Genomic DNA, 26,290 nt, shown 5'->3' on the forward strand with positions numbered 1-26,290 from the left:
CTGAGCTCCCCCCCCCACCCCGCCTGCTCCCAGGTCTTCCTCGTGGCTCCTCAGGCCCTACACTGCTGTGACACAGTGACTGACCCACGCTAGGCCCTTGGGGGACACCTCAGGAACCGACTTTCCAGAAAGGGGGGGGGGCTGCTGGCCTGACAATGCACCCTCTGCAGCCACAGCGGAGGGAGACCCCCCACAGGACCCTGCTGCCGACAGGTGGGGAGACCTTAGGCAGGAGGGAGGCTGACAAGCAGACAGCCACCCCAGAAACCCCTGGGGTCTCCTGCAGGTCCCCAAGGAGGGGCCCCTTTCAAGGGAAACACAGACCCCTGAGACATGGACATCGGGCACTAAGAGATCATGGCCAGACCTGAGCTTTAAAAACGGCTCTAATTCTGTCCGAAGGAGGGAGGTGGCTGTGACTAAGCCCCCGCTTCAGGTTCCAGGATCTAGTGGCAGCACCAGAGGCTCCTGCGAGGGCCAAGTTCGGAAGAGCAAGAGGGCTGGGGGGGCCTCCGTCCCGTTGACACAGTGCAAGGCCACAGGGGGCTTCCAGTGAACGAAGATGACACTCGGGTTGGGGGCACGTGCAGGGACAAGTCACACTGTGCACATGTCCTTGGTGGGATTTTAGCCCAGCCTCCCCTGTACCCATATTTGCCCCAACCTACTCTTTAACACCCAGCGAGCCAGGGTTAGCTCTGAAGTCTCCCCAAGTTCAAAGTGTCCAGCAAAAGCAAGGCACCAGGCTTCCTCCTACCCCAGCAGATCAGATCAGACTCACAGTCACAACGTGTCCCCCAGGACAAAGCACACCCCCGGAACCGGGGGGTGGGAGGCTGGGTGCTGGTGCAGGGGGAGGAGGACAGACCCCTCTGTCCCAAGCGGCCAAGGGCAGTGGGTTAGTCAGAAAGCAGAGCCGCCTGGGGAAGTCAAGAGTGCATGGGTAAAACCACAGTGAGGTAAGGAGAGAAATAAGAGGAGAAAAACCTTCCAGACAGATCATCCCCAACTTCATACTGATAGACACGAATGACCCGACGATACGCTATGCTATTCAAAGAGAAGAAACCAAATGAATACACCAAAGGAAGGGGGAGGGGAAGGCACACCAAGACAGACACACGCCACTGGCCCGAGCAGGCAGTGCCCAGGCAGGGACCCGGTGCGGGGGAAGGAGAGGGCCAGCCTAGGAGGGTGGGGAGCCTTGGCACAGTGCACGAGGGCCGGGCAAGACAGGGCTGGGGCAGACACGCGGTAAGGGGAGCATGGTGCCCCACAAAGACAAGACGGGGACCAGCAGGCAGCCCCAGGGGTACAGGGGCAGAGCGAACACCAGGTGGCTTATGAGTTCAAGCTAGAACTGGGACCCCTAAACTCTGACCCATTCTGCCTTTAGCACACGGGGACGAGTCTGTCCAGGCTTTCTGCTCCCACTGCTCAGTTTACCTGCTGCCGAGCCTCAGGAGCGCTGGCCTAAAGCACGGTGGTCCCACCACCCCCGGCCCTGAGAATGGGCCTGGGAGGGAATGCAAAGGTGACTGACCGACCCAGGCAGAAGCCAAGACTGGAGGGAGAGGCCCCTGCTGGGAGCGGGTGGGGTGGCCCCGCTCCTCTTAGGCTCCTTCCAAGCCCTATCACTCAGAAATACAGGGCACTTCTGCCTTCAGTTAGGATAAATGACACCTGTCCCTCTTCCCCACCCCAGGAACACAGGTTGCTGGGGGAGGGTCAGTGCACAGCTGGGGACTTATTGAACCAACTGAACCCCTAAATGCTGTCATCCGCTTAATGCCCATGGTCTCCTAAGTACCACCCCCCTGGACACACAAGGAGGACAGGCAAAAGTGGCGACCACTGCCATCCCCTGGCTGAGCCAGCACAGGGATTCCCGGAGGCCTGGTCTCAGCTCCGGCCTCCCACCTCAGTCACACTCCCTGACTGAGAACCCCCGGAATGGGGACGGGAAGGCGGGAGGACCCCTCCTCCCCAGACGGTAGGCTGTCAAGGACAGTGGGCTGCGGGGCATGGCGCACACTCCTTGTAAGGTGACGGGGACAGGGCATGGGGAGTGCAGCCTGCCCTGGGCACAGGGGCACAGGAAGGCCCATCCTGGGGTCCTCTACAAGTCAGGCCACAGGGGGACAGAGGGCAGCAGGACAAGCACACAACACTACCACACCACAGTCCCCGAGAAGTAAGACAACACTAACCCATCGAGGAGATATGTTCTGTGGAGACAGGGTCCGAGCAGCCACAAGGCAAGGTGGTACCAGGGCGGCAGCAATCAGGAGGTGGGGGATCAAGGGGATCATGAGAAAGGAAAGAGAAAAAATGACATCATCAGTACCCGCCCTGCACTCAACCCGCCAGTCTGCCGCTGAGTCACTGCTCAGGGTTCACCAGGGGCCACGCACGGTCCCACCCAGCTGGGTGAACCCCCCGAAAACTCTGGCCTAGCACTGCCCGTCCCTCCAGCCCCCGTGTGCCCACCTTCTCCCTAAGCACCCAGAGCACCCCCGGGGCGGAGCAGCACCTGGTCTCCTGGATCCACTGGTGGAAGGCGTTGGCGTGCTGTGCGAACTCCTGCCGCAGCTTGTCGTTCTCCTCCTGCCGGCGCTGCTCCTTCTGCAGCTCCAGCTCCCTCTCCTAAGGACCAGAGGGAGGCAGGGGCCGCGTCACCCCAGCTCCCCTGCACAGACAGGCACAGGACAGAGAAGGCTCTGCACTCGGGGACGGTCGGATCAGCTAGCCTTAACGTTTGAGAGCAGCAGAAAGGCATTTTCTGATGCTGAACACAGAACTATGGCTCTGGGGGTCAGGAAAACTGCGTGTTAACCTCAACCCAAAGACAGCAGGAAGGAGTGTGGGAGACCGTCTGAGCTCAGAGTGCTTAGTAATCCTCTGGCTGCTTGACACCCTCCTGGGAACTCGGGGAAGACGTGCCCGGAAGTGACTGATGACAGGCAATGGGTGGGTGGCTAGGCTGACACCCTGCTAACTTCTGAGAAACAGCCCTGCCTCCTCCACCCGGGTCTCACTGCTCTCCTGCTGGAAGGGGCTTCTCCGACCAGGCCCCTGGCGGACAGCCCGCTGGAGTTCAGAGAGCAGCAGGAAGGGCACCTTGATGATCTTCTGCAGGTTCCTCCAGGTCTCCTCCAAGGCCTCCATGGTGAACCAGGTGTAGGGGTTGGAGGCCACGCGGAAACTCTTGATCTGGCGGTCCAGCTCGGCCAGCTGGTTGAAGTCGGCCTGGGCTGAGCTGAGGGAGGAGCGGAAGGCGTCATGGGCCTCACGCAAGGCTTTGATTTCCTCCAGGGAGTTGCAGCGCACGGGATCCGTCAAATCCTCCTCTGCGTTCTCAAACCAGCTGTTGAAGGCAGAAGCCTTTTTGGCGAAGGTCAGGAAGAGGTCCTCCACCTGAAACGGGACAGAGTGTGACAGCCCCCGGGACGGGTGGCCTGGGCAGGAAAGGCTCCTTTTTCCCACTTCCCTGCTGAGCAGTCCTGTCTCTCCCACTCCCCATCCGCCCCCCTGGATGCACGTGAACTCACCTGTCCTGGGTGCTCCTGAACGGCAACCTCGTGAGGGTGAGCACCTGAGCATACCCCCTGTGCCAAGCTGATGGCCTGGCCTTCCCCAGCTGAGCTCTGCCCAGCCCACCCGTACCTTGCGGAAGTGGCTCTGGGCCTCCAGCAGCTTCTTCTTCCGGGTGGCCGAGTTGGCCAGAAGCTGGCTCCACCTCTTCATGAGGGAGGCGTGCCGGGCCTCGATGGCCTTCGACTGGATGTGCTTTGCGGCCAGCAGCTGGTCTTTGAGGGCGGTGATGTTGGCGATGCCCTCCTGCTGGAAGGCCTGCAGGCCGGCGTCGAAGGTTTCCTGAACGGGAGCCGAGAGTTACTCTGCCGTCACCGCATTGAGACTCCAACTTGCCGGTTCTGGTGCCTCAGCCAGACTGTCAGCCTGGAGTCCCCATCTTGTGCTGCCCCTGGGTCACACCTGCCCTTGTCCTTGAGACTGCAGGTTAGGACAGCAGCGTCGTCCCAGCCCCCCAGGCAGACTGAGGCGGGACACGGGGGTAAGCCCACAGCGTGCCCTGCAGTGCGCAGCCATCTGCACCCATCAGGCCACTGCACGCACACCTCTAGGAGGACCAGGGCTCGCCATGTGTACTGCCCAGTCCCCGGGGCCTAACGGGAGAGTCGGGCGTCTCAGTGAAAGACATGGAGCACCACGTACCCCCGGGAACTACTATCTGAGCAAGCTTCGGTCAGCCAAGGGGCCGCAACTGACCTGTTTGGTAAGGAGAGTCTGCACAGAAGACAGATCTCGGCCATAATCGTCGGTCTTCAAGCTGTTCTCCTTTTCACCTAGAAGACCAAGCATGGGAAGTATACCTTTTCTTCTCGGTGTAGTGAGATTAAGTTAAAAACCATGAGGCACAGTTATTTTTTATGTTTCGACTCCAGGATCACCAACAGCAGTCTCTGCACCCACACTGACTGGCCCTCCTTGCACCCCAGACTCCGTTTTCTGTTTGTGAAGACACGAGGTTCAGTCTCTTCCTAGGTGACGGCAACTACCACGGTCGTCGAGTGGCTCCAGAGTCAGAGTCCCGCTCCCTCTCTCCCGAGAGCTAAGCGCGCCCTGGACCCGGGCAGCCGGCTGGGGGCGGTGCCCACGCAGCCTGGTGCCGGCGGTTGTGCCCATTTGGTCCCTATTGTGACCTCCACTGCTTCTTTCATTGGCCAAGGGCATTTTATTTTTTTTCTTGGCAAACCCGAGTGCCGGCCCGGTGCCAGGCACCGCTGAGGCCCCGGCTCTCTGGGGCAGGACACCGGCTGCAGGTCTGCTCTGGGGCGGCTGCCCGAGACGCCCGCATCTCACTAGTTTCTTCTCTGCAGAGGAAAACCCACTGCCAGGGGAGCAGATGGGCTGCGGGGGACGTGGGGCGGCCCGACACGGTGCTCACCAATCCAGGACTCCACCACGTCCGCCTTCCAGTTGAACTGAAGGAATGCCGAGTTCTCGTCAAGCTTCGCCTTCCTCTGGGCGGCAGCTTTCTCCAAGTCGGACACTTTCCCGTTCAAGGCCTTCATCTTGGAAGAGATGTTCTCCTCGTGGTGATTGTTCTAGGCCACAAAGAGAAGGTGCACTCTGGTCAGCCTCAGCGCCTGCTGTGCTCACCTGGCCTGCGTCCTCCCTGCCTGGGAAGGCCTTGCTTTCTGGAATGGCCGTGTGGACCAGGGGAAGAGGAGTGGGGAAGGCTTCTAACAGCAAGACAGTGTAAAAGCCTTAAAAAGATGAACACTGCAATTCCTCTTCAAGGAATTAATTCCAAAGGAACAATCAGGAATACACTAAAATGTTAGGTTACAATGATGTATGTGTCAGCATTACTTTTTAAAAAATATTTTCTTTTTAGAGAGAAGGGAAGGGAAAGAGGGGGAGAAACATGAATGTGTGGTTGCCTCTCATATGCCCCACAGGCCTGCAACCCAGGCCTGTGCCCTGACTGGGAACCGAACCAGCGACCCTTAGATTCGCAGGCCTGTGCTCAATCCACTGAGCTATACCAGTCAGGGCTCAGCGTTACTTTTGTTAGTAAAAAAACTGGAAGAAGCTTAAATGCCCTGGAGAAAAAATACTATACAGCTGAAGAACAGCTATTTTACACATGCGGGAACAACAGAAAATGGTTCAGCAGATGTTCTGACACGGGGCGACCGAACTCAGGAAGCCTCAGACACTCCTGTTAACTCTTGGTTCAAAACGTATCTGAATGTCCCGAGCAGCAGCCCAGTCCCAACCAGAGCACTGTGACCCAACGAGGCTGGCATCTGTCTTGTCTGGGGCGGTAGTGCGTGCACAGGAAAAGCCCAAACGGTGGGCAAAAGGCTGCACCAGTGGTCTCAGGTGGGGGCCGAGGGGTGGTGGTTAGGACTCTCTTACCTGCACTTCCCACCATCTCCACAAAGGGCTCTAACACCAGTGCCACCAAAGAAACATATAGGGGACCCCTCTGTGCGTCATCAGCGCAGAGAAGTCCATGCTGCGCCCTACCTTTACTGACTGGCTCCAGAAGGCAGAAACTAGCCAGCCAACCCTGGGGCCCCCCTTTTATGAAGCACGGACCTAGTGCTGCTACTGGCCCCGTGCAAAGCCTTGGTGACTGTCCTGGGTGTGAGTGCCGGGGGACAACTGAGGTGCCAGCATGTGGGTGTCCCGGCCCTGGAAACCGGGGTCTCACCGGCGGGCCAGGCTCACCTTCTTAACGAGGTCCTGCCCGTTGGTGCAGACGTCATTCACGCGGTCCTTGTGGACAGTGAAGTCTGTCTCGAAAGCTTCGTGCTTCTTCAGCAAGCCCTGCAGGGGAGGCAGCGGGCGGGCACTGAACACCTGCCAGGCACCAGTGTGCCAGGTCGGGACGGAGGGTAACAGGCCTGGAAGGTGCAGGCCCTCACAGGCATCCGCCCAGCTGGGGACTGAGACGGCAGACAGGCATAGAAATGAACGGACGCTTCTGCAGGTGGTAAACCCAGGGTGCAGCAAGAGTAACTGGTAAGGCGCTGGCCTCGGGAGCGGCGCTAGGGATGGTCTTTCTGAAGGGGTCAAACTCTTGGCAGTCAGCACAATAGTCTCTCTTCCCAGAGGGAACCAGAGTGGACAGGAAGTGAGCCACAGAGGCAGATGACACTCCTGAGCACGTGTCCTTAGGGACCTTCCCAGGCTCCTCTTGAGCACCATGGAAGCACTGGAGACAACGCTTCCAGGACCCAAACTGCAGAGGCGGGAACTCCCTCACCCGTTTCAGTGCTGGCTCCGCCACCCTGACGCGCTGCCCGGGGTCCCCACTGTGGGGGGCACGGCTCAGGGGCCGCCCCGATTCTTGGGAATGCAGACTGTTTCTGCAGCTGGTGGCACACATTCCAGAATGTTCTAGCATAATGTGCTGCCCCTCCTTATCAAGAAGGGAGTCTACTCATCCGCCCGTGACCCTGGGCTGCTTTGTGACGACTCTGACCAACAGAAGGCAGTGAGGACGTCATGTCACGTCTGAGACTAGGCCCACTGACCCCAGGCAGGTTCCACCCGCACCGTGTGATGCTGCCTAAGGCAGGCAGGTCGGGCCCCTGGGAGAGGAGAGGCCCCGTGGAGGGGCTGGCGGCCCGAGTGGTGCTCATGGATGTCAGCCCGGCTGCCCTCTGTGCCTCTGGGCAACCACGAGGGAGCCCGAGGAAGAGCAGCAGGCGGACTGGTCCCCAATTCACAGAGCCGGGAGACATGAGAGATTGCTATTTTTAGGGTTGTTACAGAGCAAAGTGACCCAACGTGTGCAGGACGTATGCTGTGTGCTGAATCGTGTGCCCGCAAATGGCGTGATGAAGTCCTGACCCCGGCACCCATGGATGTGCACCCGAGGCCTCTGCAGGAGAGTGAGGAAAGATGGGGTCACAAGGCTGGGCCTGAACCCCATGTCTGTGTCCTTAGAAGCAAACGGAATTCGGGACACAGACACATGCGGAGCCTGGAGTGACGCAGCCACAGCCAAGGACCACCCAGGGCCACTGGGAGCTGGAAGAGGCCAGGAAGGACACCCCCCTTGAAGTTTCAGGGAGCAAGGACCTGTCTACACCTTGCTCTCAGACTTCCGGGCTCCAGAACTGTAAGACAATACAGGCACCCGTGCGTCACAACCCTAATGCCACAGCAAAGCAGCAGAGTGCCCAAGCCCACAGTCAGGCCGAAATCATCTGGAGAGGGACGGCACCTCTAGGGCAAGATATTGAGGGCAAAAGCCAACCAACTCGACCTTGGCCGCTGAAACTGTAACCCCCTGGGAAGAACACAGCCACTCAGTAAACCAGTGGGAAACGGGTGACCAGAGGCAGGGGCTGAGAAAGGGGGCAGGTGGCATCTCCCAGTTCTCTGACCTGGATGGCAGCCAGAGTGTCTCCATAATCTTCACTGGCCACCAGGGTCATTTTCTCATTGATCCAAGCTTCTTCCTCTTCCACATTGGCTACGAACTGCTGATATTCCAAGGATTCTTCTAGCCGTTGGCCCCTATTCACAACAGACAAAAAAAATCAGCTGTGACCTCTTCCAACTGATTGTGAGCATGCATGGGCTTGAAGACACCGCCAAACGTGGGTGTAAACGGCTCGGTGAAGCCTCCTGCCTAACACAAAGACAGAGCTGGCGGAACGGGCAACTCTGGGGCCGCTTGCTGGGCCAGGTTCTCGTAACAGAACCAGCTCGCCAGGGGCTTTAAGGGGGGGCTCTGGAGAGCAAGCAAGCGGCGGACCCTGCACACCCAGGGACAGGGTCCAGGGGGCAGCAGGAGGGCCCAGAGCATCTCCCCCCGCCGCTCACCGGGCGGCCGCCAGCTGCTTCAGCTCCTTCCAGTGCTCCACGAACTGTGCCAGGCGCTGCTGAATCTCCTCCTTCCCGATGGTGTTGTCGTCAGACAGCTTCTTCCCAGTGTCTAGGACGCCCTGACAGGCGAGAACAGGCAGGTTAACAGCCGTTTTTAGACAAGCTTCTAGCTGCTTCCAGGAAAAGGCCTCAGCACCAAATCCAGAACTTCTTCCCAGTTTGGGACGAGGAAGTCACAGACACTGAGAGGCTTCAGTGACGTGAAGCAGAGCAAAGGACTGCTCCGCGTGTCACCGGCGCCCACCCCACCGCCGCCCTCTCCGCCAGGGGAGGCCTCACCTGAATCGCAGGCTCGTGAGCAGCCAGCTCGGCCTCCAGCCGCTTGTGCTTCTTCCGCAGGTTCTGAACGCCCGTTAGGTCTCGGCCATAGTCCTCAGAGCTCACCAGCAGCTTCTTCTCCCTGCGTGATGCAGGCAGGCAGTCAGTGCCTATACCACAACTGGCGGTGTCCGGGCAGAACTGCCGAGAGCCATGGCCCTCGTGACGCCCTTTGCTGACATCCACCCCTCTGTCCAGAAAAACTGGTCCATCTTCGGGAAACCAGAAGTCTGTGTCCCAGACGAACAGAGTCTGAGCACGTGTGTAGGAGCACGCGCTGTGTCCATGCGGTCTGTGCCGTGGCACTGCCCTTTGACCCACTTCTCCAAATGGGCATGTATCACACCCAGAATGAGAGAGACACCGATGTAACCTTTTTTAAGTGAGGAATTAAGAGATTTCCCCCACTTTAGATTGGACTGTTTGTATGCTACACAAACTAGAAAAGGTAGACTAAAGTTTTGGAGAGAGGATTAAAAACAAACTCCTCCCCTTCCTTCCAGTATCGATCTTCCCCAGAAGAGAACAGACTGTCTTTTCCAGGTAGGAGCTCACTAACTTCCCCAGGGATCTCAGGGCAGGGTGCAAGCAGGGTCTAGTGCAACCATCGCGCATCAATCACTACATTTCAGAGGCCGTCACTGAAATGTAGTATCACTGCACACCCGGACATCCAGAGAAGGAATTGAGGCATTCCACAGTGAGTGTGCTGGATGGAGCCAGGACCTGCACAGAAGTGGCTGCTGAGGCCATGCCCTTGCTGCCACACTCCCCTGTCTTACCACCACCGTCCAGGAGAGACCCGGACCTCGACTCTCACTCAGCCCTGGGGTTCTGACTGCTGCTGAAGGCTTGAGGGGTGTCCCAGTGTCCCAGTGCATGACATCCCAGGAGCACCTACTTGATCCAGGACTCCTCGTCGTCCATGTCCCGGAAGAACTGGTGCAGGCGATGGGACTCGTTCAGCTTGGCTCGCCGGGAGGCCGCCATGTTCTTGATCTTCTGGAAACGACCGTTGATGGTGTCCCGCTTGTCCTTCACTTGGGAGGTGTCGAAGGCACTGCTGGTCATCAGGCTGTCCGCCTGGCTGTTCAGGTCCTTCAGGCGATCCTGGGGTAGGGGACAGAATGGGAGGGGTCAGAAACCTGGGTCTCCGTGAGCACCTGCTTGTAAGGGAGAGCTCAGGAAGTGCCCCTTCCTGACGAGTCGGCTAAAGATGTACTGGGTGTGTCGTGTGTGCACCTCGGGCCTCTTCAAGGCCAAAACCAACCGTGCACCCACGGGGCAACAGCAACAGCTATGTGGGGGTGGGGGGCGTGGGGGGGGTGGGCTGTACGCACGCTCGTGCCCTGAAGCCTTAGCTCTAGGCCACTAGAACCGCAGTGCACATTTTAGGACAGAAACCGACTCTCCGCTGCCCTGCACTCATGGTAAAAACGCTACCTCGCCAACACCCTTTACAAAGCAGCAGGAACTGTCAATTGCCCTGAATGTCCGTCTCGGAGCGCCCCCCACTGTTCGATATCCCGGGTGAGATGGTGGAAGCGCACGAGAACACGCGGCGTGAGCTCGACAAGACACCTCTTCTGGGACCACCGTTTACCCGAAAGGACCACCAGCAGACCGACCGCTCATTCGAACTTGGGGATCTGACAAATACTGTGTCGGGCACTAAAAAGGGTATAAACCTGCCACTTTGAGGAAAACTGACTTTTTGGCCAATGATAAAATTCCAATTTCATGAGAAAACCAGGACTTTGGGAAATGTCTGCCTCCCTCCGTGAGCCGGACAGCGCAGGGAACGACTTCTGTGTGGAGGCTGTGACGTTAACTCACTCGAAGATGTGACGGAAGCTGCCCGCACGCAGAAGATCTAGTAACTCAGTGAACCACCAGCCTCTTCCCAGTGGTGCCATAACCTCACGCGTGGATGGGGTAAAGAGCCCCTCCAAGTCCAACATGGACCAGCAGATTTTAACAGAAAACAGTATAAAAAACTGCCTGACAGGGCTCCAGTGTCCACTTTGCAACTGACCTTTAGGGAACAACCACTGACTAAGTGTGGTGCAGAGTTGAACGGCCACACCAACGACTTGACGGGAACCCCCCCCACCAGACCACCCGTGCACGGCTCCAGGTGGACGGCGCGAAACCACAGCTGGGGCCGGAGGCAGCCAGGAGAGGCCAGCCGGCTTCTAGGAGCTGGACACTGGAGAGATTTGCAAAGCTATGGCCAATGCCACTCTTACTGCTTTCTTTTAGTTTTTGGAAAAATTTAGTTATAACCCATAAAAATGTTATATATGTTAACTCCTAATGGGTTTATTACTATTTTAAGGGGATCGATCAACTTATAGACTCACAAGAAGCGGCACAAACAGCACAGGCCCTGTGTGCGCTCCTGCCAGGTCCCCAACTGCCACACCTTTCAGGACACAGGACCCAAACCAGCGACTGTGCTGACACTGCACAGGCCCTATCGGCCCCGCCCTTTCTCACGTGCGGTCACTTGTGTGTGCCTCCAGGAGCGTGCCTCGCAACCCTACGTGTGGACCTGTGTGATCAGCCCTGAAATCAAGCCCCGGGCGCTGTTCCAGCCCGACCCCCGGCAACTGCTCGCTTGTTTTCCACCTCTGTACACTTGCCATTTCGAGAGTTACGTGACAGTATGTAACACGCTGATGTTGATTTGTAAAATTTAACTTCTAAAATTGACTTCCTTGTAACAGTGGAGAATATAGATAAACAGAGCCCACACGATGGCCGGCCCCTCAGTGACCACTTTGAAGTGCTCCCAAGACTACAGTGTTTGAGACCCCCGCTCTGAGTGACGGACACCCCTCTCCTCTCCCAAGTGCACAGCCGCGTCCCGACGCTGGCCTGGCCGCCCCTCTCCCTCTGCTCACCTCGTGGGCAGATATATCCGCCTCCAGCAGTTGATGTTTCTTCAGCAAGTTGTTCACAGAAGCCAGGTCTTTGCCGTAATCCTCGGATGCCAGAAGGGCCTCCACCTGGCGGCGGAACCAAAGGGAAAGGCTACCGTACAGTGCATGCGAGGGTCCTGGAACATCCAGCCGCCCAGCTGCTTCCCCAGGCTTAGTTAGGAGGCTGCGCGCTCCTCTCCACAAGTCGCTGCTGAGCCTGCTCACCCGGCTCGGCCCGCACAGCTGCGGTGCTCCCCGTTTCGGTCAACCAACAGCTCAAGCACCGGGAACTTAAACGCTACAGCGAAAGGCAGGGTCACGGAGCCTTCAAGATGGGTGGATGGCAAAACACGGAGCAATCCCGCGTGAAGGAAATGCTGCTAGGGGAAGACCTGGCAGCGTGGAACACCACTGACCGGAAGCCCTGAATGTCCCCCCGCAGGACTGGATCTGGGACAGCATGGCTAACGCACGCTACCCGGACCTGCACGGACATTCGAATGAGCAGGAGGGACGTCTGGTGACTTGGGGGTACCACTCCTGGTACATGCTAACGAAAAGCACCCCGTGAGCCCAGCTATACATAAAAAATACAGCTACACGGACATTCACGAATTGTGTATGGACGAGATGAGCGGGGCTCTGGGCTCCAAAAGTCCCCCTCTCTCCTCTCTGCACCCTCCCACCGAGTACGGAGCACGCACTGCTGACTGGCTTCCTGACTCACTGCTCTTTTGGTTTCTACCTGTGCTCCCTCTGAAGGAGTGAGGCCAAAGCCAGCAAAAATATACTCACTCTTCTCCAAACATTCCTTCCCCCTCCCCCCGAGTTGCGTAAGGCGCGCGGCTCACATCCAGTAACGAAGACTTCCGCTAAGAGGTACGTCGGGAGGGCCCGACTCTCCCCCGTTTCAGGGTCGCGGACAGACCTCTCACCCCCAGTGACTAGACACCTTCAGACCACGGGAGGGGAGACCTTCTTGACGTTACCTCGGAGAGCCAGAAGTCAAAGTCCTTGATTCCAGTGTTGAAGTTCTGCTGCTTGTTGGCTTCTTTCAGTTTCTGGCTCTTCTCAGCGGACTTCTGCACCAGGAACTGCCACTGGTCGGCTAAGGCCGCCAGCCGGGCCTGGGGGAGAGACGGGAGCCTCAGAGACAGGGAAATCGCGAGGAATGGAGACGCTCAGAGCAGCCACTCCCGCTCGCATCCCCGACTGCGCGCAGGTGAAGCCACTGATCTGCCCCCGCTGCCGCCCTGAGTTGTGGGGCCATGCGGAGCCGGGGACCCACCTTCACAGCGTCCTCGCTGCCGGCGCAGGCACCGCGCTCAATCAGGGAGTTGCCCGTGTCGATGACGCCGCGGATGCGGTCGGCATTAGCGTGCAGCTCTGCTTCGAAGGCCTGGTGCTTTTGGTGCTTGCTCTAAAAACAGAAAAAAAAACCCACTTTTCAAAATCTGGTCCCGCACTTGACAGCTTCCCGGGGAGAAGGGATTCTCAGAAGGGAGTGTAGCGAACTTAAAGATCTGGGGCGAGGCTCAGCATTTTTTTTAGAGATGCAACCACGGTACTGTGTGACTACCGTGGGGTCAACCTGCTGGGGGTTCAGCGGAAGGGCTGGGCAAATAGGAAGGAAATGCACCAGCTCAGGAACAGGTAAACTGGGTTGACTCTTAAATTAGCAGGACTGGCTATTTGGGAGTGAAACCTTGGAATTAAAACACTTCCTAATGCCTTTCAGAAGACCGCAACGGCCAACCGCAGTTCTGAATCTACTTGTGTGTCTACTTTCCATCCACGGCCTTCTTGGCGGACAGTGGCTCTAGCAACAACGTACACGCGAACCCCTCTCCTCGTCCGAGGCAGCAACCCCACGCAGCAGCGTGTGGTGGTCAGGCCGGCTGTCCGTGACAGTGGAGGGGCCCACAGCGGCTGCAGGCCGGGGCCTGGCTGGCTTCTCACTTCCTATCTGCCATTACCAAAACCCCCGGGTTCCGCCAAAACCCAGGCTTCAGTCTGGGTAGGGACTTCTCTTTGTTAAGACAAAGGGGGGCCAGGAGAGTGGTGGGCTCCTGGTGCGGGGAGCTGGCAGTGTTTCTAGGGGTCCACAGAGGAAGGGAGGCAAGGGAACACGAGACAAGTGCAAGGACGCAGCTGCGGCACGATTCTGGGTGAGAAATGCAGGGTCTTAGGGGAGAATGTTATTTGGGGAAGAAAGAACTAAAAGGAAAAAAAAAAAAGCAGTGTAGCTGGGGAGGACCCTGCAGCAAGTGTTTCATTTCAGGGGCAGCAACTGTCCAAGGACGGAGCCACCAGGCTGCAGACCGCAGCCTGGCCCCGCGTGTCCCTGCCGGGGCCCGGCCCCTACGCTCTTGAACAAGAGCTACAGCAAGAAGAGGTCTCAAATGCCCACGGATCTTGCCGAAGCCCAATCTACTCTTCTTCTTGGTCCGATCACTCTTTGGTTTGACCCCACCTGTTCTCTTCCTTCCTTTGTGTGTTCAGGCAACTCCTGGACACACCTGCACGGAAAAGCCCCGTTCACTAGTGCTTCCCGTCTTTCTCAGCGCTTTGCCCCGGCTCCTCTTAGGTTGGGGAGCAGACCAGCCACCTCTCTGTGGGACTCTTGCTCCTCCTCCCCTGTGACCAGCATGAAATTCTCACGCTCTGCAAGACCCCCTGCCCCAGGCCACCAAAGGTCAGGAGCCTGTGTTTACACAGAAAAAGCGGTTTCATTTTCTCAAAGAAGCATCTCGCCCTAGCTGGTGTGGCTCAGTGGACTGAGTGCTGGACTGTGAACCAAAAGGTCACCGGTTCAATTCCCAGTCAGGGCACATAACCTGGGTTGTGGGCCAGGTCCCCAGTAGGGGGCATGTGAGAGGCAACCGATCAATGTATCGCTCACACATTGATGATTCTCTTCTTCTTTCTCCCTCCCTTCCCCACCTCTAAGAATATTGAGTAAACACCATCTTTAGAAGATACACCTCTAGACAGCAAGCAGTCAATTACTGCCCCTCAAATCAAACAGCACACAGAACGTGCCCACGTGAAGAACCGAGGGCACGAGGGATGAAGGGCTGCAGGGTAAGGACGACAGAGAAAGCCGCATCCCACAGGGACAGCTGGATGGAGTGTGATGGACGGTTAGAGATGGAGGTGGATGGAGAGACACCAGCAGACTGCGTGTGACCACAATCACGAGTCTACACAGAGGAGCACAAACACTGGAGCTCGTTTAACCAAAACTTTTACAGAACACGAAACTTACCAGCAGCTTGGAAAGCTACAAAACAGATTGAGATAACAAGAGTTCAGTGCACCGATGTGAACACACAGTCAGCTATTACACAAACTCATGTCGCTGTCCTACTTCCCCTGGGAAGCCCCGCACGCGGGGACAGTGAACGGAAGGGTGCTGTGTGCGGCCCCTGACAGCAGACACCGACGGTTTCCATGGGGACCGAGCAGCTCTGGGACCTTCCCACCAGCCCAACTTACGCAGAACATTTTCACTGGCTTCACCAGGAAATTGGGTGATAGCTGCGCCCCCTTTACAGATGTATTTAACACAAGCTGCTCAAGGCCACCAGCCGCTCGGGGGGCAGCAGCCCACCCGTTCAGCTCACCTGGATGTTGGTAGGGTCCTTATAGGACTCGTCACTTGCGGTCTGCAGTTTTTCGCTGATCCAAGCCTCGATCTCATCCACGTCCCGGCTGAACTGCTGAAGGGTCTGTGATTCTCCCAGCTTGGACCTTTTCTCAATCATCTGGGCTTTAAGACGTCGCCACCTAAGCAAGGGAAACAGAGACCAAAGTGAACAAACGCCCCTCCAACGGGACTGGCCAGGGCTCTCCCACAGGTGTGGCGGGGTCTGTCAGCACCGCAGAACACTCACCTGTCCAAAACCTCATTGCGCCGGCTAGAAATGTCGCCTTTGGCATAGTGGCCGGCAGCGATGAGCTGGTCAGCAAAGGACTGCAGAGCGGCGATCTTCTCCTCCTGCGGGTGAGCGGGAGGCGTGAGGGCAAGGAGGGCGAGGCGGCACCGCCCGCCGCAGACTGCCACTCTGCGGACTGCCGCAGAGAGCGGTTATTTTGGGTGGCTGAGAACTAGCAGGTTGGCAGGATCGGAATACACCGACACTTTAGAAGCGGGAGTGCAAAAAGCCAAAAGAAAGCTTGATTTCAATCATTACTAGAGCAGAGTTCAACTCAAGACGACTCCGGGGCACCCTGGGGACGCAGGGGCTAGGACACCAGCACAGGCCGTGCACAGAACTAGGCTCACGGGAGCGGGGCCGGTTTTCCACAGAGCAGTTTCTATACCCAAGAGTGGTGTCCCATCTCTTCGACTTCTGGTAGTGCGTCCCCTTCCTGACTGGCCCCCCCCATCTTTGAACCCTCAGGACTGACTGTAAAGCTAACGAAATCCCTTCTGTGACTCGTTCTCCCTGGACCGCACAGAACTTTCGAGAGCTGTGGCAGGGACCACGCTGTTTCCTTTCTGGGGTCAGTGTCCCACACTGCGCTTTAAGGAAGCCACGAGAGCTCTCGGCTGGCTTAATCACGTCAATAACTGCGTTTTATTCTACTTGTTAATGGAGAGAAGAAGAAAAAGCCACCTGAGAAGATGGCAATCGGGAAAATACAGTTCAGACTCCCAGGTGCGCGGGCCTCACCTGGACATTAATGGCTTTGTCAAAGTCCTCATGCTTTTTGATGAGGGCCTCCACACTGTCCAGTGAGTCCCCTTTGTCTTCTGTGTTCAAGAAGGCCTCCCGGGCAGCCATCCAGTTCTCTGCTTGCTCACAGTCCCGATGGAACAGCTAAAGAAGGCGAGACAGGTGAGAAGACGGGGCCTTTGGGAGCGGAACACCTGGTCAGAAACTCTGCGGCCGGCGGGAAGCTACTGTCCAGCACATGTACCTGCAGCTCGAGGCACTGGTCCAGCATCATCCTGCGCTGCACCCAGGCCTTCTCCAGGTCGGCACGCTCCTGATCTAGAATATCGAGTTTCTCCTTGATCTCTGAGCTGGCATAGTGCCCGTGGGCCAACAGCTGCTGCCCAAACTGCTCGAATGCCTGGAAAGTGCCAGCCCTGGCATCAATTTCTGTCCGGTGCTCCTGCCAAGAGGAGGAGAGAGATTAGGTGACTGGCAGAGGATGCCCACTCCAGCGACAACCACCAACTCGCGACAGAGGGTGATGGGGGAGGGGACCGACAATGCAGCCTTCCCGGCCCAGCGGAGCGACCGAGTTTCTGCTGCTCCGCAGGCAGTCTGCGCACCTGGTGTCGTTCCAGCAAAGCCTCCGCTCCGGTGACGTCCTTGGCTAGCTCGTCCGAGGACACCAACCCACGGATCCCATTGATCCAGGACATGAGGTCCCTGGAAGCCAGACCCACAGAGGCACAGTCATTATGTTGTGTGGCAAGTAGGCTCCCTGCCCAGGAAAAGACAGAACGACAGAATTCTTGTCCCAAAGGCTACTGGGGTGAATCTAGTCCATCCAGAGAAGGAGGCAGTTATTTCAAAGCCTCTTATTCAGACTGACGTACTTAAAAAGTCAGGAATTCCTCAGAGGAAAAACGAACAGGTGTATAACCAAGACCTTGCCACCCTACAGAGTAACAGGCTCCAAATGAGACACCAGCTGTGGTTAAATGAACCACGACTGCACCTTCGGGCAAAAACGCCCTCCTTTAGGCTTCAGCCTCAAAAGTCCGAGGCCCACGCATGTGGTCCAGCTTCTTACAGATGGGCACATACAGGGGCACAAAAATCAACATGAGGCCACATGCCACATACTTCTTTGTGTATAAACACACCCAGAAAACAGGCAAATCCAGAGACATAAAGCAGGTTCAGAGGGGAGCGGAGAACGGGGTACAGGGTGTTCTAGGGTGGTGCCGAGTAGTCAAAACAAGAGAGGGGTGGGTGTCTGACACCATGAATACACTAAACGCCGCCGAACTCTCCACTTTCAGATGACTGTCTGGTTTGGGACCTCCCACCTGAGGCCTGTGAGGGTGAGGCGCGCACCTGCCTGCCCCCATCCGGGGGGACACGCCCCTGATGGGCACACGCACACAGGACAGGAGCGTGTGAGCACACGGTGGGCACCAACATGAAGGCAGAAACACCCATGCTGAACGGCCCTATTCAACAAGGCCCGAGTCGCCCCTCCGGTGGAAAGCTCTGCAGCCCGAAGACAACTGCGGTCCCAGGGCACGGGACCTGCTACCAGATGACGGGCCTGGGCTCTGAAAGAACGGCGGTGCCATGACACCGAGGGCAGAGGGATCCTGTTCTAGATCAAGGAGGCCGGACTGCCAAACACAGACAGCAGCACTCAGCTGGACCGTGTGCCGAAAACTAAACCTGCCTCACGCAGCCATTTGAGACAAGTGGAAAAAACCTAACTATGAACCCCAAATTAAACCCTGCTGTGTCCGTGTTGGATTTCTGAGGGGAGGTGATGGAAATGCAGCTACGTAGAAAGTCTTTGTTGTTCGGAGCTGCAGGCTGCGGGGGGACCAGCAGCACAGACTCGGAGATGAAGCCAATGTCCCAACAGTTAACCAGGGACTAAACGTGAACGGTGAGGAGTGTCAGGGATCGTGATCCCTGTTTAATCTTTCCGTTTCTCTGTAAACTTAAAAATTTTAAATAAAAAACATACATGGGAAAGACTGAAGTATATCCACAGTGAGTGAAAAATACGTCTAAGGAAGAACTACCACTTGGCGGGGGAGGGAACGTGTGTGCGCACACACGGCTGAGCAAGAGGCTTCTCATCTTTCAGGCCTTCTGCTCCCTGAATGAAAATGACCACCGGCAGGTCCTGGGCCCCAGAGCTGGTGGGCGGTGCGGTTACCGGAAGTCGCTCAGGAAGCGCTGCAGGTCGTGGGAGTCGCCCAGCTTGGCCTTGCGCTGGTCTGCGCGCTTCCCCAGGCTGCTCCAGGCCTGGTTTAACTCAGTGCATTTTTCCTGCAGGTCCTCCGCTGACTCCGGGTGGGACTGGATCAGGCGCTCGGCTGTGTCCCCAAGGGAATTCACCTAGAGGAAGACAGCGGTGAGAAGGGGAGAAATAAGGGAGCTCTGACCCGGGCAAAAGCGGAGGAGGGGACTGTGCACGTTCTCACCTTGTCGCCCAGGGCCGCCAGGTCCCTCTCAAAGCCCTCGTGCTTGCGCTGCAGCGCCTGGACGCTGGCCAGGTCGTGGCCATAATTGTCTGTGTTTAGAGCCTGATTCTTCTCTTCAATCCACTCCTTGGTTTCGTCAGCATCTCTACAGGCGAGAAACACTCAAGTTAATAAACATGGAGAACAGCAGCCTTCCTGACAGGACGAGCAGACATTTCCCACTGGCATCGTGCGTCTGTCGGGGGTTACCACCAACGGCTCCCAGCCACAGACACAGGTTCACGTGCCGGGCATCCACCTGTGCCACACGTATCCCAGGTGCCACAGCACACACACCAGCGAGCACCAGCTGTTACCCTGATGTGTTTGGGCCATTCTCAGCGCCCGCTCTTCCAGCCTGCATTGCCCTCACCTGTGGAACCTCTGCACCTCGTGGGCGCTGCCCAGGAGCTGGCTCCGCTCCTCTGCCAGCTGCTGCAGGGACCGCCACCGCTCGTTCAGCTCCTGTGGGAGGACAGCACTGCGTCAGCCCCTCCTCCGTCGGGCCCTCCCCAGGTTCCGGGGAAAGGGCCAATGAAATGGGGGTTTCACTTAAAAGGAGAGGCTGGGACACAGACGTTGTTCTGTTTCCAGTCTTCCAAGGTGAACACACTCGTATACAACCACAGCCTAAGTGTGGGCGGTCAGACCTCGCCAGAGCTAGAGCCACATCCGACGGCGTGCGCATGCCACCTGACTCACCCTCACTCTCGGCTCATAGCCTGGTGCCCACCACAAAGCAAATGCTTCATCAACGACTGCCTAGCAGACAGATCCCAGAGCCCACTGCTCGGCCACCAGGCCCGAGAAGCACCATGGACCTTGTATGCCAGAGAGTAGCTGCCGCAGCTCCAGAAAGCATGGCCCAGCCTCTCCTGGGAGGGGACAAGAGGGGCAGCCACTGCCTTCCTCGCAGCTGCCAGCCCTGCCGGAACCTATGGGGGGGGGGACAGGCTAACTCTGGCAAGACCTGGCCAGTGTGTGGCCGGAGGTGTCAACCTTGATGCACAAAGAGAGTGAGAACCAGGAGAGCAACACGTGCTACAGCTCACACACACTACGGAGGATGAGAGTTCCATACAGGTGGGAGAGGAGCCTGTGACGGAGGCCAGGGAGGCGGGGCCGCTGGCTGTGCTTCTTACCTTGATGGAATTAAAGGTGGCCACGGTGTGAACCATCAGGCGAGCAGACTAAGGTAGAGGAGGAAAGCAGAAAAGCAAGACTAATCAAGTGTCTGTCAATTAAGGGACAAACACTTTAAGTAGCCTTCATTAGTTCCCAATTGTTAACCAAAATTATCTTAAAAGGTTATTGTTATAATTCCGAGCAGATGTATTATTAATAAAAGCATCAACCTCTGGAAAGTCACAAGAAAAACCCCAGGTGCGCAATCAGACCCAAGTCAATGAATAATTTTCCTTGATGAACAGTGAAAATAAAATGGTGAAAACCACAATTAACGAGTTGGAAGAAAAACAGCTTAAAGGCTACTAAGTGTCCTCTTACCCTGAACTACAGACCAGTTCAGAAACCTCGTCCATGGTAACAACTGCTGGCAGCTGAAACCATCCCACAGCCAAGCAGACCAATGACTTAGTTTCTACCTGTGATTACTGGGTTGCTGTCCTCTTTAACAGGGGCCCCTCGACAGAAGGGCAACAGCCTTACCAGAAGGAAAGGAAAGTGAAACAATGAACTAGCTTCCTTCTTGCCAGTGTAGTCACTGGTCTCTCGGGATGTCAGAGCCTGCCTAGTTTCATCTCAAAGAAAAATCCCTGGGCATCGTAATGCCCATCAGCTCAGAGGACGTAAGGCAAGGGGGGGCAAGTACAGGCTTGGAGGGAGGGGCGTCAGGCTCCCAAACGCTCCTGGCACAGCCAGGTGATGTTTTCGATCAGTGTAGGTGCACAGGACACAGAAGGCTGACGCCCGCTGTCTCCAGCCCTTTTCTGAAATAGGAGGCACCGCTGCTGGAAAGCCACCCGAAATATGTTTCTGAAAGAGTACTTGGCACCAGAAAACTCTGCCAGGAGGTCGGACAGATGAGGTCATATTTTGCTATGTAAGAATTAAGACTGAAAAAAGTGGAATTAAAAGAAAAGTGCAACCTCCCCCGTTTGGCACCAACTGAGTGGATGGAACAGGCGGAGGCGTAGAAGGCCGGAGCACAACCCCTCGCCAAGGCCCGCCGACACCCACTGGGAGGGCTGGTGGCGGGAGGCTTCTGGATTTTAGGCTTTCACGCCTCCGTCACATCTCAGCAAGATGCACTTCTTACGACGTGGAAACCTGCTCTACTGAACTTGCCTGCCCATGACTCAGTGCCGTGTTCCGGAGGAAAGAGCCAGGTCAGGAGGAAAGATGCTAAGCATCTAGGACTCAGTTAACTAGTTCTATAATCGCAGTTAAAAGAACTTCCTACCAAAAAGCCTCTCCCCTGTACTCCTGGTCACGCGCCACCCTGGATCTGTCTGGGCTCACACCCACTGTCACTGGCAAATGCCCCTCATTCCTCCCGTCACCCCTCCCTCAGGCTCTTCTTCCAGGCAGCCTTTCTCGGGGCACAGGAGGAGCGGTCGGGCAGACGAGGCACGGAAGCCTCCTCTCCTCAGTCTCTTCTCTGCACGCCATGTCCTTCTGGATGGCGATCCCGTCCTGGGACCACGCCTGACCACCCACTGCCACCTCGGCCACGTCTATTCTGGCAGCAACTTGGGTAATAAATGCAACCCAATTGAACTCGTCCCCAGCATCTGCACAGAAACACTTCTGTTTATGTGTCCATCTGTTTATGAAGCATCACATTTCAAGAGATAACAAAGAGTGTGATGCCAGGATCAGAAAGAAACCAGGCCAACGGGTCCAGGATGACCAAAAACTTCAGACAAGCCTGAATACTCAAACAGGCGCACCTTCTAGAATGGGACATAATACTTTGGTTCACACACACACTTTGGAGGCCATTATTCGCACCAGAGTTCTTACCTTCCAGGGGGAGGCTGTCTTCGAATCAGTGTCATCCTGTCCAAAGAAGAAGCAAGAGCTTAGGTGGCCACACGAGTGACCCCCCCCCCCAGTGAGCCCAAACGGCGCTCTCTCTGTGATTTAGAGCCTATCGGCAGTTGGTGGTAAACTGCAAAGCAACTTGAGGAACATGAAGCAAACAAATAGAAAACTTCTGATTTTCTACGCAGGAAAAGAAATGAGACTTAATTTGAAAACAACTTTTAGCTCATAGAGTTTTCTGGAAAAGGGTTAATAACCTAAAATGACTTTAAAAACGGTTTGAGAAAACCGAGGAGATGGAACACTTTGTCTCTCGGAGAACGGCGAGTGAAAACCAGTGCTGTTTCTTCACCAGGTTTTTACACGCACGAGGTATCTCTGAAGTTCAGAAACAGAAATCCTCCAGAGGGTTTTGACTTTATGTTTTTCCTGAGGGGCTGCTCCTTCTCACGGTCAAGTTCTGCATGAAGCAACTGGGACTTACCCTGGGCATCGCACCGTACACCTCCTACAAGGAAAAAGGGAAGACGGCGTTGTTTTAGAGGGAACACGCCCTCGCGGGAACCTCACTGCTGTCAAACCCGCAGAGAATCACAGAGACAGGGGAACGCACGGCCTCCTGGACAGACTCAGTGTTCACACGTAAGCCCTTTACTTAAGGGACGCGGGAGTTCGTTATTCGTTCCAGGCTACACAGACACTGGACTCTCCCACCACTGACTGGCTGAAAGGGAAGCACGGGCTGCTTCCCACACAGAGTGAAGAGAAGGGCTACAGACCAGGGACACTAAACTAGACGGATCAGGTCACAGCTCTGCCGGGGACACGGCCTGCGGGCTACGGAAATGTGGGGAGGAGGAACCGAGCCGCTTCCTCATGGCAATGGAGCCTCACTGGGGGCGGGCCCTGCACACCCACCTGCTGCTGCACGGCCTGCACCTCCTCGGCCATCAGGCCTTCGGACTCCAGGTCTTCGGCCACCTTGTTAATGTCCTTCAGCCTCGACTCATTGGCCTTCAGATCCTGAAACACAAAAGCCGTGACAGCCCCGAGCTGCGAGAGCATTTCGAAGGGGGCGGCAGAGGTCCCCCACTGCGGTGCACAACAGTGAATGCAACAGGCACCCGGCGAACCGGCTGCTCTCAACAGGGACGTCAGCCAGGGAGCCTGTTGCCAGCACGGAGGTGAGAAAATACTGGAGCGGTTCATCTCAAATTCACTAACGAACCATGGTTAATGGCCTGCTACTCTGACTGGATGGAGGTTTTTAAAGACTTTCTTTGGGGGACAGGACACAATGTTTTAAAAACATGATGAAATTTTAATGCCAGCCTCCATGGGAGAAAAAGCACCCCCTGTTTTTGGTGGGTTACAAGAACACGGCTAAACGGGGGAATGAACAGACAAAACATGGCAAGCGGCTACGGTGGGGTGCCGCCTGGCCGGACAAAGTGGGGCCCTGACCGAGCTGCAAAGATGGGCCTGGAGGCGCACGCTCCGGAAAGCAGTCAGTCATAGAAAGTCACGAACATGTGATTCCATTTACAGGAAAGTCCAGAACATGTAACCCAGAGACCAGACGCACACCGAGGTTGCCAGGAACAGGGCAGTGGTAGGGAGGAACTGCCTCAACGGCGCACGGTGGCGTTCTGAGTGATACAAACGTCTGGAACTAGCTGGAGGCGATGGCTGTACAACTGTGTGGTGTGCCGAACACTCGTGAACTGTGTACTTCAAAGCTGGCGTTAAAGGCATTTAAAAACTGCCTCACAGACAGTAAAATATGTCGTTTTCATTCTAATAACCTACAGTCGAAAACCGAGAGCACCAAGTCTTTAAACAGTTTCTGGCTCAGCGGCAAGCCTTGCCGTACCTTCTGGAAGTCGTCGAACTTCTTCTGCAGCACCTCGACCTGCTCCAGGTCCGCGCCGACCTCCTCACTGGTCAGGGCCGCCTCCTTCTCGTTGATCCACTGCTGCAGCTCGTTCGCCTCCCGGAACAACATAAACTTCTTACAGCTCTTCTCCAACATGCCTTTCCGCTTCTCACCCAGTTCCAGCAGAGAATGGTACCTGAGGTCAGACAAGAGGGGACAAGGAAGGCAGTTGGCTTCCTCCAGAGGCCACGTTCCTAACATCAGAGAAACCACCAGGCGTCTCCAAGATGTAGATCCAAGGCCATGAGTTTGGAATGAGGGAGCCCTGGTGACAGAGTATCAGAATGCAGGTGACGATGAAGAGCCTGAAGACCCCACCACAGCCTCTGGGATAGGCACAGGTGTTGTGGCCGCCACGGTGGCCAGAACAGCCAGGCGCCCTCATCCACAGGCCAACTGTGCACTTACGACATCACAACCACAAATGAGGGAAACCCGGCGCTCAGCACAGTGACATAGGGCTCATGCAGCTACGGCGGAGGATGGGGAGAGGTTTCCGGGCGGATGCGTACAGTTCTCCCCTTTCACAGTGAGCTCTCTGAGCAGCCCCCGGCAGTGGGGCTTTAAACAGCCTCATACAGAATGTTAGTGCCCCTGGAACGGTAGGAGATTTCTAAAACGATACACACTGTTCGTTTCTGAGAAAGTCTGGCAACTCCAGAAGGAAAATCAGGTAGAGTGCAGAGTACCAGCACCATTTCATTAGCTGGAAGAGTTCTTAAGATGAACCCAAGACTGTTCCAGCTCTTGGGAACCAATATACACAAGGCAGAACTCCTAGATCTTTGAAGGCATAAAATGACAAAAAAAGGACTCACCACCAAATCTAAGCTTCCCAAAGTGCACTTTAAAGCAACGAGTTACCAAGAACCAGAGAGCACTTTAATGAGAGGCACTTAATGCCCTTCCTACCCAGGGACACTACAGAGCTGGCCTTCAGGAGTACTGCTGGTCCACCACAGAAGTCGACAGGAGGGGACACCAGCAACACTCTGAACACACAGCGGCACATGGAAGCCACCGAGGAGCTAAGCGGCCATCAACTGACAGCTTCACCGACACCTTGACCCCTGTGAGCGGAAGCTGGGCACAGAGACGGTCCCGCCCGCCACCTGGTCTTTCTGGGTGAACAAGTGCCCTCACGAGAAGCGGCAGGGGGTGGGCAGGCACAGCCATGGACACAGGCGCTCGGCAAGGCTTTGCCTACTCACAGTTCTTCCACCTGTTTCATACGCAGGGATACACTGCCGGCCTCCTTAGTTATGCGTGTCCTGCACAGGGGGGCACAGCAAAAGCACGCACAGATTAGTGGGGCTCACCCACGGGGGTGAGAAGCGGCAGCTCCGACCGGCGCCACGATGGTAGATGCACCGAGTGGGGAGAATCAGGGAGTCATTCAAAAGCTCTTAGAAGCGGGCGAGGCCGTGAGTGAAATCATGTCAAGCAGCAGGAAAATGCAATCAGAGGGATCAGAGCACCTTCACTGTCCTGGAGAGTCTGCCATGCTTAGGGCAGTCATGTCCCCGTGCGGATGCCCTGGTGACTCCACAGAGCAGAGCCAGGGAATAAAACGACGGCCCCAAGAACAAATCCTACCAAGCGCCAAGCACACAGTTGTAGTCATTCGGTCCAGGCCAAACCTCTCTCTCATCTTAAAAGTAGTAAGAGCCTGTAAGTTTACAAGCAACTGATCATCAGGGACCATCAGGGTCAGAAAAGTTCTATCACTCTGAACTCCGGTGCGAGCGTATTTTCTGGGCCTCTCCCAAGCACCTGAAGCTGCTGATTTAATCAGTGGGGTCAGATATGCCCTGAAGGATGCAGGTCCTCCTGGGGGCCTGGCTCTGGGAAAGGGGACAGAGCCAGTGTCAATCAGCCCCATTCTCAGAACACAAGCCACAGCAGAGAGAGCAGCTCTCTCAGCCTCTGAACAGGGGCTGGGCTGTAGAACATCTGAAAAAGCAATTTCAGAGGTCAGCTCCCGAACCGGAAGGTAATGCTCAGGAAAATGCTGTTTACAAAAAGAAACCACGCGGGAGGAATCCAAACAAAGGAAAATAAAGGCATCAGTCATGGAGCTGCCGTTCAAAGAGCAGGGTGGGTGAGGGGGACGTAGGGAAGTGGGAGGAGCAGGTCCCTGTGTGCGACGGGCATGGGACACTGGCCCTGGAATGCGCAGGACACTGCCTACACCTCGGCCCCTGGGTGGTATTAAACCCGAGTGCCACCAGGACCTTGGTGACCGACTGTGTGGCCCTTACTGATTGTCAATCTGCTCCTGCCGCAACGCTATGCTGCCTTGCTCCTCCAGGAGGTTCTCTCGGGAGGCTGACTGGGCGGGGTCCAGTTTCTTCACGTAGGCGGCTGGCACAAAACCCTGGCGGTCGTTCACTTCCACCTTCCACCAGTCCTAAGGAGACAGAGGCGGGCGCTGAGAGCTGGCTCCTTTCCCAAGACAGGGAGAGACCAAGTGTGTGCACGTGTGCT

The 26,290-nt window shown here is 56.4% G+C and overlaps 1 protein-coding gene across 9 annotated transcripts in view; it reads right to left on the reverse strand.

Annotated features, from left to right (window-relative positions):
• SPTAN1 (spectrin alpha, non-erythrocytic 1) overlaps nt 1-26,290 on the reverse strand; it is a 57,177-nt gene that overhangs the window by 2,870 nt on the left and 28,017 nt on the right. For 2 of the 9 annotated variants that reach the window (XM_053667856.1, XM_053667857.1), the window contains exons 22-52: nt 26,065-26,213; nt 25,015-25,074; nt 23,741-23,939; nt 22,786-22,890; nt 22,352-22,375; nt 21,847-21,882; nt 20,004-20,051; nt 19,235-19,326; nt 18,823-18,967; nt 18,555-18,736; nt 16,966-17,065; nt 16,605-16,802; nt 16,358-16,504; nt 15,575-15,678; nt 15,305-15,467; nt 14,947-14,961; nt 12,967-13,098; nt 12,668-12,805; nt 11,661-11,765; nt 9,656-9,864; nt 8,716-8,836; nt 8,374-8,495; nt 7,932-8,064; nt 6,265-6,363; nt 4,970-5,129; nt 4,291-4,367; nt 3,667-3,876; nt 3,121-3,417; nt 2,534-2,646; nt 2,211-2,228; nt 988-1,050 (exon numbers count right to left, since the gene is read on the reverse strand). In XM_053667856.1, the coding sequence (XP_053523831.1) occupies nt 988-1,050; nt 2,211-2,228; nt 2,534-2,646; nt 3,121-3,417; nt 3,667-3,876; nt 4,291-4,367; nt 4,970-5,129; nt 6,265-6,363; nt 7,932-8,064; nt 8,374-8,495; nt 8,716-8,836; nt 9,656-9,864; nt 11,661-11,765; nt 12,668-12,805; nt 12,967-13,098; nt 14,947-14,961; nt 15,305-15,467; nt 15,575-15,678; nt 16,358-16,504; nt 16,605-16,802; nt 16,966-17,065; nt 18,555-18,736; nt 18,823-18,967; nt 19,235-19,326; nt 20,004-20,051; nt 21,847-21,882; nt 22,352-22,375; nt 22,786-22,890; nt 23,741-23,939; nt 25,015-25,074; nt 26,065-26,213 (3,764 nt within the window). The remainder of the gene's footprint in view (nt 1-987; nt 1,051-2,210; nt 2,229-2,533; nt 2,647-3,120; nt 3,418-3,666; nt 3,877-4,290; nt 4,368-4,969; nt 5,130-6,264; nt 6,364-7,931; nt 8,065-8,373; nt 8,496-8,715; nt 8,837-9,655; nt 9,865-11,660; nt 11,766-12,667; nt 12,806-12,966; nt 13,099-14,946; nt 14,962-15,304; nt 15,468-15,574; nt 15,679-16,357; nt 16,505-16,604; nt 16,803-16,965; nt 17,066-18,554; nt 18,737-18,822; nt 18,968-19,234; nt 19,327-20,003; nt 20,052-21,846; nt 21,883-22,351; nt 22,376-22,785; nt 22,891-23,740; nt 23,940-25,014; nt 25,075-26,064; nt 26,214-26,290) is intronic. The other 7 variants (XM_053667860.1, XM_053667859.1, XM_053667858.1 and 4 more) reach the window with 7 other exon arrangements.

Source organism: Artibeus jamaicensis, unplaced genomic scaffold (genome assembly GCF_021234435.1).
Source record: "Artibeus jamaicensis isolate MK-2021 breed Jamaican fruit bat unplaced genomic scaffold, CSHL_Jam_final contig_471, whole genome shotgun sequence".
Classification (NCBI taxonomy): Eukaryota; Metazoa; Chordata; class Mammalia; order Chiroptera; family Phyllostomidae; genus Artibeus; species Artibeus jamaicensis.